Below are 9227 nucleotides of genomic sequence, written 5' to 3' on the forward strand. Positions count from 1 at the left end.
TTTCTCAAGTCTAATTCTCTACCATTTGAGCCACAACTCCGCTTCCAGCTTTTTCTGAGTGATTTTGGAGATAAGAGTTTCATGGACTTTCCTGCCTGGGCTGGCTTTGAACTGCGACCCTCAGATCTCAGCCTCCAGAGTAGCTAGGATTATAGGTGTGAGCCACCAGCACCCAACAACTTTTTTTTTTTGATTTCACTATTTTATATACTTGAACCCTCTCTAGAGACAGCCTAATGAAAAAGTAAATCTTCATCTATTAAGGCATTTGGCCCTGTTTAATTGGATTTGACCGCTTGGGCACACCTGCACAAAAGCTTTCAAATGAAATGTACCTTTTCGTTGCCTGAGCCTAATTGAAAATTGTCCCAAGGGAACATTTTCTACAATTGCTGGGAAATTTGCCATGTCAAGTTGAGTGTTTCAATGACTAAATTCAGCACTAAATTTTTGATGCCAAAAAAAAAAAAAATCACAAAAACCTTGAAGATTGGAACACAAGAGGACAGACCATTAACTCTGATGGTTACATCTATGTTACTGTCATTGCAACACTTAATTGTGCTGGGTAAATTAAATCAGTTGGATTTCAGTAATTAAGATACCCTGAGAAGCACACAGCTGCACAGATCTTGGCTTTTTGAGTAGCACAATCATAGTGCCCTTGGGAGCTGGGAAGGTGGCTCAGTGGTAGAGTGCTTGCCTCACATGCATGAGATCCTGGGTTCAATTCCTCAGCACCACATAAACAGAAAAGCCAGAAGTGGCACTGTGGCTCAAGTGGTAGAGCACTCACCTTGAGCTGAAGAGCAGAGGGACAGCGTCCAGGCCCAGAGTTCAAGCCCCACAACCAACACACACACAAAGCCTTGCCGCCTTTCAGGTGATGTCAGGAAACAAGATATACCTTAGGAAATAGAAGCAATTTAGAACCTTGTACCTTATATGTCGACCAAAGGAGATCTCGAGACAAAAGCTATCAATTTAGAGCACCTGTCAGGAAATACTGCAGAAACTCAAAGCATGCAAAGGAATAGATGTTTTTGTTTGTTTGTCTTGGTCAGTCATGGGGCTTGAACTCTGGGCCTGGGCGCTGTCCTCAGCTCTTCAGCTCAAGGCTAGCACTCTACCACTTAAGCCACCGTGCCACTTCCGGTCCTTTTCTGCCTATGTGGTGCTGAGGAATCTAACCCAGGACCTCATGCATATAAGCAGGCACTTAACTGTTGAGCCACCTTCCCAGCCCCTTGTTTTGTTTTTAAGTGGTCCTAGGGTTTAAACTCAGGGCCTGTACTTACTCTGCAGGTACTCTACTACTGGGGCCACGTCACAGCCTAAGGAGTGGATGAACTTTTCAGTAGGGGGGGGTTGCGGGGGAGACTTCAGTATTCCCTGATTGAAAGCTATTGGCATAAGAGAAGTTGCGAACAAAATAATTAGAACTGGAGCATCCTGTGCAATTGAAAGGGGAGCATATTTGGCTTTCTCAGCCTGGTCATAAATTGAAAAGTGGGGACAAAAATGAGGGGCGGTAGCTATTATTAATCATGTGTGTGTGTGTGTGTGTGTGTGTGTGTGTGCTGGTCTTGGGGCTTAAACTCAAGGCCTGGGCACTGTCCCTGAGCTCCTTTTGTTCCAGGCTAGCTCTCTACCACTTGAGCCACAACTTTTTGGTGGTTATTTGGAGAGAAGAGGCTCACAGTCTTTCCTGTCTAGGCTGGCTTTGAACCACAGTCCTTAGATCTCAGTCTCCTGAAGTAGCTAGGATGACAAGCCATGAGAACCCAGTTTGGGGTTAATTTTTACAGAGGTGGTTGCTTGAGCTGATTTATTTATTTTCTGACAAACGTTATTAAATTTCATATTCGTATTGGGGGGGTTGTCTCTTGTATTCTTGAATCTCAGAATGCAGGGGGACAGTGACTTCACTGAATTTAGATATTTTGCCTCCCAAAAGGACCTGTTGCTCCACTCCTGATTTTTTAATAGCTGCCAGGAAGATCGAGCCTCTGATGGAGTCATCCGTTCCATGGCCCAAGCAAGAGCACTGGCAGTGAACTGCAGACATTCATCCTCCGACATGCCTTCTTGGTATGTAGCATCCACACAGCCATAGATAAAAGCTCTCCGAGCCTCATGGCAAAGGGCTGTCTAGCCATCATACCTACCTCCCATGAGAACTGAGTACACCTGGCCCATTTTCTTCAGGGTCCCAGCCTCCCATGATGATTCCTGCCATCAGATCTTTCGCGTGGTATCAATCACATATCTCCTTAAAAAGACTGGCTGCTGTGTGAAGCAGTGGAGGTTCATTAAGTTCAACGTGGTGCAAACCAAGCTCATAAGTGAGCATCCGCTGCTGCTTGGGTATCAGCTGCTAAGCCTGAGCAACAGCAGAAAATTCGGTCGTGAATAGGGGTCAGCTTGTCCATCACTGGCTTTGGGATGTAGGACCCCCTGGAGTCAGCCCCTAGAACCACACCCCTGCCAAACTGCACAGCCATGATGGTGGTCCCTGTGGTCACTACCCTGTTTTCCCAGTCAGGAGCAATGGCCTCGGGTCCCCATTCTGGGGGAAGGGCCAATTCCTCCTACACTTACTAAGGTGGCTGCCATCTTCTTCCTCCAATGCTACCACAAAGCTTGAGCTGGTTTCAATAATAGTCTAGCTTGCTGTATATCTTTTATTTCAGTCGATCGTGGGGCTTGAATTCTGGGCCTTGTTGTTGCCCCTGAGCTGTTCAGCTCAAGGTAAACGCTCCACAAGTTGAGCCATAGCACCACTTCTGGTTTTCTGGTAGTTCATTGGAGACAAGAGTCTCATGAGCTTTCCTGCCCAGGCTGGCTTTGAACCGCAGCCTTAGATCTAAACCTCCTGAGTAGCTAGGATGACAGGCTTGAGCCACCAGTGCATGGATTGCTATACATCATACAGAGAGTAGGCTGGTTATTATAGATAATGCATTGGTTTCCTAGGCTAGTGGCTAAAGACGATTGATCCAAGGTTTGTTGTTACATCTGGTCTGGTCATTGTCTTATTTCTATATTCAGTCTCTCAGTGGTATTAGTGTTCTTGGAGTGATGGAGCAAGAGCCAGGGCTTCTGGAGTCCCAGCAGACTGGACTCAGCCACCTGTCCTGATACGAGACAAGTAGGGTGAAGGGCAAGGAAAAAGGAAGAAAGGGAAAGGAAGGAAGGAATTCCGTGTGGCCACATAGGGAAAAGTAGGTAATGAGGGTCAGTGACCCCAAAGTCTTATTTTTCAGAGTGCTCACAAGAACTTCCAGGTTTTATAGAAAAGGAAGAAAAGCTGGGCACCAGTGGCTCACGCCTATAATCCCAGCTACTTAGGAGCTGAAGTCAGGGGATCATGCTTCAAAGCCAGCCCAGGCAGGGAAGTCCGTGAGACACTTATCTCCAGTGAACCACCAGAAAACCGGAAGTGATGCTGTGGCTTAAGTGGGAAAGTGCTAGCCTTGAGCAAAAGGTCAGGGACAGCGCCCAGATCCAGAGTTCAAGCCCCCAGACTAGCTAAAAAAAAAAAAAAGGAAGCGAAGAAGGGAGGAGGTTGAGGTGTGAATAACATCACAGGCAGTAGTTTTGATAAGGCCACAGATAGAATCAATCCTCAGCTCCGATTTTAGGAGGACTTAATAGAGAAATTGTCACTATTGCTTGGAGATAGTTTCTGTCAAGTATTTTAAAAAAATGTTTATGGGTCAGTCCTGTCTTCTTCCACAACCCAGGGGACTCGCAGGAAGGAAACACTGTATAGAGGAAAAGTTAAACCAAATAGTCAGATTGGGAAAAGAAAATGTATTAGGCCAGTGACCTTTGCCCTCCTTCCTTAAAACTATGCAGGGATTGGTGGTGGATACCTTAATCTCAACATTCAGGAAGCTGAGCAGAAGGATTCTGACTTGAGTTCTAGGCTGACAGTAAGGTACTGTCTAAACAAACACAAATGTATACCAAAAAAAAAAAGTGCTAAAATCTAGTTGTTTTTTTAATTGGTTGTAGAGTTTGAACTCCTCAAGGCTTGGGCACTGTCCCTGAGGTCTTTTGCTCAAGGCTAGTGCTCTACCACTTCGAGCCACTGCTCCTCTTCTGTTTTCCTGATGCTTAATTGGAGATAAGAGTCTCAGGGACATTTCCTGCCCCAGCTAGCTTTGAACTGTGATCCTAAAATCTCAAGCCTCCTGAATAACTAGGATTACAGGCTTGAGCCACCAGCACCTAGCTAGTTATTTTTATTTTTTTGCCCATGCTGTCAGACTTGGGAGCTCAAGTATACCTTATCTTTAATTCTTCCAAGGAACTAGAACTGTAGGTCTGATTCACCACACCCAGCAAGAATGTTTAACTTTTCAGCTTGGCCCCTGTGGCTCACATCTGTAATCCTAGCTACTCAGGAGGCTAAGATCTAAGGATCGTGGTTTGAAGCCAGCTGGGGCAAAGTCTGAGACTCTTATCTTCAGTTAGCACAAAAATGTTGGAAATATAGCTGTGGCTCTAGTGATAGAATATTAGCCTCGAGCAAAAGAAGCTAGCACCCTGACTGTGAGTTCAAGCCCCAGGACCTGCATACACAAAAAAAGTTTTAACTTTTCCAAGTTAGGTACCAAATTATTTTTGTGCTGGAGACTGAACCCAGGGCCCCATTAATGCTAAGCACATACTTCACGACTGAGACTCCCACCACAAAACAAAACAATACTAAAAATTGGAGATGAGAGTCTCACAGACATTTCTGCCTGGCTGACTTTGAACAGTGATCCTCAGATCTCAGCCTCCTCAGTAGCTACGATGACAGGCATGAGCCACCAGCGCCAGGCTTAGCACTGTTTTGAACTGTGGGCCTTATACTTACTAGACAGATACTCTAGGGCTGAGCCATGCCTCCTTTTTTCCCCTGGTTATTTTGAGATAAAAGTCACTTTTTGCTTAGACCTGCACCTGGATTTCAATCCTCTCACTGTAACGAATGACAGACACACACTGCTACACTCAGGTCTTTAGATGAAAAACTAAAGACAGATGCTCATAGCTCACACCTGTCATTCTAATTACTCAAGAGGCTGAGATCTGGGGATTGCCATTCAAAGCCAGCCCAGGCAGTAACAGCTATGAGACTCATCTCCACTAAACTACCAAGAGCCAGAAGTGGCACTGTAGCTCAAGTAGTAGAGCACTGGCCCTGAGCAAAAGCAGCTCAGGGACAGCGCCCAGGCCCTGAGTTCAAGCCCCAGGACTGGCTGAAGTGGGAAGAGGGAGCCAAGTCTTCATGGCTCACGCTTGTAATCCTAGCTACTCAGAAGGTTAAGATCTGAGAATTGTGATTCAAAGCCAACTTGGCAGGAAAGTCCTTGAGATTCTTATTTTATATAATTTATTTTTTTGTCAGTCATGGGGCTTGAACTCTGGGCTTGTGTGCTGTCCCTGCACTTTTCAGCTCAAGGCGAGCACTCTACCGCTTGAGCCACAGCCACCCCTTCTGGTTTTCTAGTAGTTTTTATTGGAGATAAGAGTCTTAAGGACTTTCCTGCTCAGGCTGGCTTTGAACCATGATCCTCAGATCTTAGCCTCTGAGTAGCTAGGATTATAGGCGTGAGCCACCAGCACCCTGGCTCTTTGAGATTCTTATTTCAATTAACCACCTAAAAACCAGGAGTGGAACTGTGACTCAAATTGGTAGAGCACTAGCCTTGAGCAAAAAGCAACTCAGGCATAGCACCCAGGCCCTGAGTTCAAACTCCAACATAAGGAAAAAAAAAAAGACACCTAGTTATCAATCTTTTTGATCTATTTCAAAGTCTTTCACAATTTTTTCTATACTTTAGGCCAACTTTTCTTCAAATAGTTACATTAAGCCAGGCGCCTGGGGTTCACACCTGTAATCCTAGCTATTCTGGAAGCTGAGATCTGAGGATCACAGTTCAAAGCCATCCCAGGCAGGAAAGTCCATGATACTCTCATCTCCAATGGACCACCAGAAAACTGGAAGTGGCTCTGTGGCTCACTCAAGTGGTAGAGAGCTCGACTTGAGCTGAATAACTCAGGAACAGCAACAAGGCCCAGAGTGCAAGTCCCATGACTCAAAAAAATAAAAAAGAGGTAGAGTGCCAGCCTTGTGCAAAAGAGCCAAAGGACGGCAACAAGGGCTGGAGTTTGAGCCCCATTAGTGGCACTTGATTCTCTTTATCACGAATATGTGCAGATTCTCTCATCTGTCCACTGGTGGAATAGGAAATCCCTTCGGGAGTGTTATGAGTCACACGTGACCACCCAGTTTGACCAGCTACCCCCTCTCTTCCAGTTATATTGGAAGCATCATGCTTCTTTGTGTGGTTTGTGCAGAGGGTAACGCTTGGTGTATTGCCATGGCTTTTCCCATCCTTGGGATTACTTGTTTCATTTTGTGTTAGAACTGGCCAGAGAAGCAGAACAATAGCATTTGTCCTAAAATGATGTAGTTCATTTGTCCACGCAACCAGCCTCCATTACAGAGGCCCAGCTCGCCCTAACTAAGAGACTCAGGATTGGCAGAGTCTCCGGGTTCTGGTGATTGGGCTCTCCCAAACACACCAATCACGCTTCTGATGAGCAATGAAGGGAAAAGAGATTGGGACACCCTATGACCCATATTTCCTATGTTGCATTTCCTGAAAAGCTAACCAAAACCTAACGTCTGCCCAGTGTCTTCTTGCTGGTTCTGGGGCTTAAACTCGGCTTGAGTGATGTCCCTGAGCCTTTTTGTCCTCAAGGCTAGTGCTCTACCACTTGAGCCACACCACTACTTCTGGCTTCTTCTCAGTAATTTACTGGAGATAAGAGACTCATGGACTTTTCTGCCTAGGTTGGCTTCAAACCTCATGCCTCAGATCTCAGCCTCCTGAGTGGCTAGGATTACAGGCGTGAGCACCTGGCTTGTCCCTGTGTTTTTTTGTTTTTTTTTTTTTCCTCAAGCGCTCTACCACAGCTCCATTCCAGTTGTCTTGGTGGTTAATTGGAGATAAGCATCTCACGGGCTTTTCTGCCTGGGCTTGGCTTTGAACTGTGACCCTCAGATCTTAGCTGTGTGAGTAGTTGGTGCTGAGAGCCACCAGCGCCCTGCACATTTCTACCTTTTTATTTATTTATTTTTGCAAAAGGTCTGCTCCTGTTCCTGCAGCCTCCATTTGGGAACTATACAAATTCTGCCGCTTCCATCCTATCTGGTGACCCCACCTGAGTAAGAAGACTTAGTGTCTTCCATCTACCTTCACAGAACTTGGTCCCATGGCCAGACATCACAACCTGAGGTGAGCTGGAATTTTTTTCTTCCTTTCACATCTTCCTATGACAGGGATGTCAATCAAAACTTCACCTAGCATGCATGAAGCCCTAAGTTCAATTCCTCAGTACCACATACACAGAAAAGGCCAGATGTGGTATTGTGGCTTTCAAGTTGTTGGTAGAGTGCTAGCCTTGAGCAAAAGCAGTTCAGGGACAGTGCTCAGGCCCTGAGTTCAAGCCCCCAGACCGGCAAAAAAAACAAAAACAAAAACCCAAAAACCTGTTACAGCTGTCTCCAATCACAGCACCATCCTTGGGACTGGTGTCAGATGGAGAAGCATCATAGAATACGCCGAAGGCCACAGTGAAAAACCAGCTGGGCAGCAAAGTCCTTGAGACTCATCAGAAAGCCAGAAACAGAGCTAGGACTCAAGTAATTAAGAGTGATAAGCCTTGAGCACAAAAGCTCAGGCATAGCTTCCAGGACAGATCCCTCCTCCCCCGCCCCCAAAAAAAAGGACTCGTCTTCCCTGCTCACCCATCAGTCATCAGTGTGATATCTGTTTCGATCCAGGGTAACCTGGACACTTTCCTTAGGCTTCCCTATGGTCACACAGGATACACCCAAGCCCCTGGGGTTTGCAGGCTGACTGATGCTCCTCTAGGCTGCCAAACAAGTCTCCAAACTTCCACTTTTGCCTCTTACATTGTTTTTTGTGGGCTACAGGGCCTTGGCTATGAATGTACTCTGAATTTGTGCTTTTTCTCTGAAACCCAGAGAGAAAGAGAGTGAGAGAAAAGGGAGGTGGAGGGAGACAGATAAGACAGACTGACTGTGACACCTAGTCCAGGTGTATAAGAGAAATTGTGATATCTAAGGATACACCCCTTACAAGTTACTCAGTCCTAGGCACATGGACCCAGCTCTGCCTCATCTTTCTCTGCTTTCTGGAGTCACTGTCTAGACGAGATTTCTTTTTTTTTTTTTTTAAATCAGTCAGGGGGCTTGAACTCTGGGCCCAGGCACTGTCCCTTAGCTCTTCGGCTCAAGGTGAGCGCTGTACCATTTGAGCCATAGTGCCACTTACGGTTTTCTGGTGGCTTATTGGAGATAGTTTCACGGCCTGGGCTGGCTTTGAACCACAATCCTCAGATCTCAGCCTTCTGAGTAGCTAGGATGACAGGCCTGAGCCACCAGCACCTGGCTTAGACATGATTTCTGTCTTGGTTGCTGAGGAGGAAGGGCCTTCTGCCTTCCCTGGCCCAGGAATATAGAAAAGAGGCCATGAGAACTGGAGACGCAAAGCTGCTCAAACCAACTCACTCCAATAGATCCCTGAGCCGAGCAAAGAGGCTGCCCAGACGGGTAAAACTTGCCAGGGAACCTCACTGATCTATTTTCACTTTTTCCTATTGGTCGCTCAATTTTAACACCACTTATATACAAGGGAAAAGGTGTCCTTTCAGATAGGAAATAACGTGGAGTTCTTAGAGGAGCACTAAAAGTCCAAAGTAGAAGTAATTTTATCCTGTTCGTTCCTCCATATAAGAGGATTTAAAAAAAAGGTATTTTTCAGGAGATGTTCATTGAAGGATGCTCTCCTTGGAAGGCGGGCCATTGCAGGTTTGTCTGGGCAGTGTACCAGCTTTGGATCTCTGGGCCAAGTGATGTACTAGGTCCACTGGAGCAGGCTGGAGTGGATGGTCTCGTCCTTCTAGGTACCAGTAATGAGACTGTCTTCTGTGTGACTGCTGGAAGCCTTATGATTTTCCAATAATAGTGCTAGACAAAGAAAAGGAGAGAATGGAAGAGACTGACCGGGAGATGTGGACTTCATGAAGACTTAGAGACTCTTTTCTCATTCACACCATCATTTTTCCTGCAAACATCCTAAGTTTGTGTTCTGCTGGGATTTTTTGTTTGTTTCTGTTGTTTTTTGCGCCCCCCCCCC

At 46.0% G+C, this 9227-nt stretch overlaps 1 protein-coding gene and 1 pseudogene across 1 annotated transcript in view; both read right to left on the minus strand.

Moving 5' to 3' along the window:
* Positions 1 to 1852: 1852 nt before the first annotated feature.
* Positions 1853 to 2616, minus strand: LOC105996212 (annotated as a pseudogene).
* A 5200-nt stretch (positions 2617 to 7816) lies between these two features.
* Kif9 (kinesin family member 9) overlaps positions 7817 to 9227 on the minus strand; it is a 39770-nt gene continuing 38359 nt past the window's right edge. The window contains exon 19 of the mRNA XM_013030226.1: positions 7817 to 7878. Coding sequence (XP_012885680.1) covers positions 7817 to 7878 — 62 coding nt within the window. The remainder of the gene's footprint in view (positions 7879 to 9227) is intronic.

Source organism: Dipodomys ordii, unplaced genomic scaffold, assembly GCF_000151885.1.
Source record: "Dipodomys ordii isolate 6190 unplaced genomic scaffold, Dord_2.0 Scaffold128, whole genome shotgun sequence".
In the NCBI taxonomy this organism is placed as follows: domain Eukaryota; kingdom Metazoa; phylum Chordata; class Mammalia; order Rodentia; family Heteromyidae; genus Dipodomys; species Dipodomys ordii.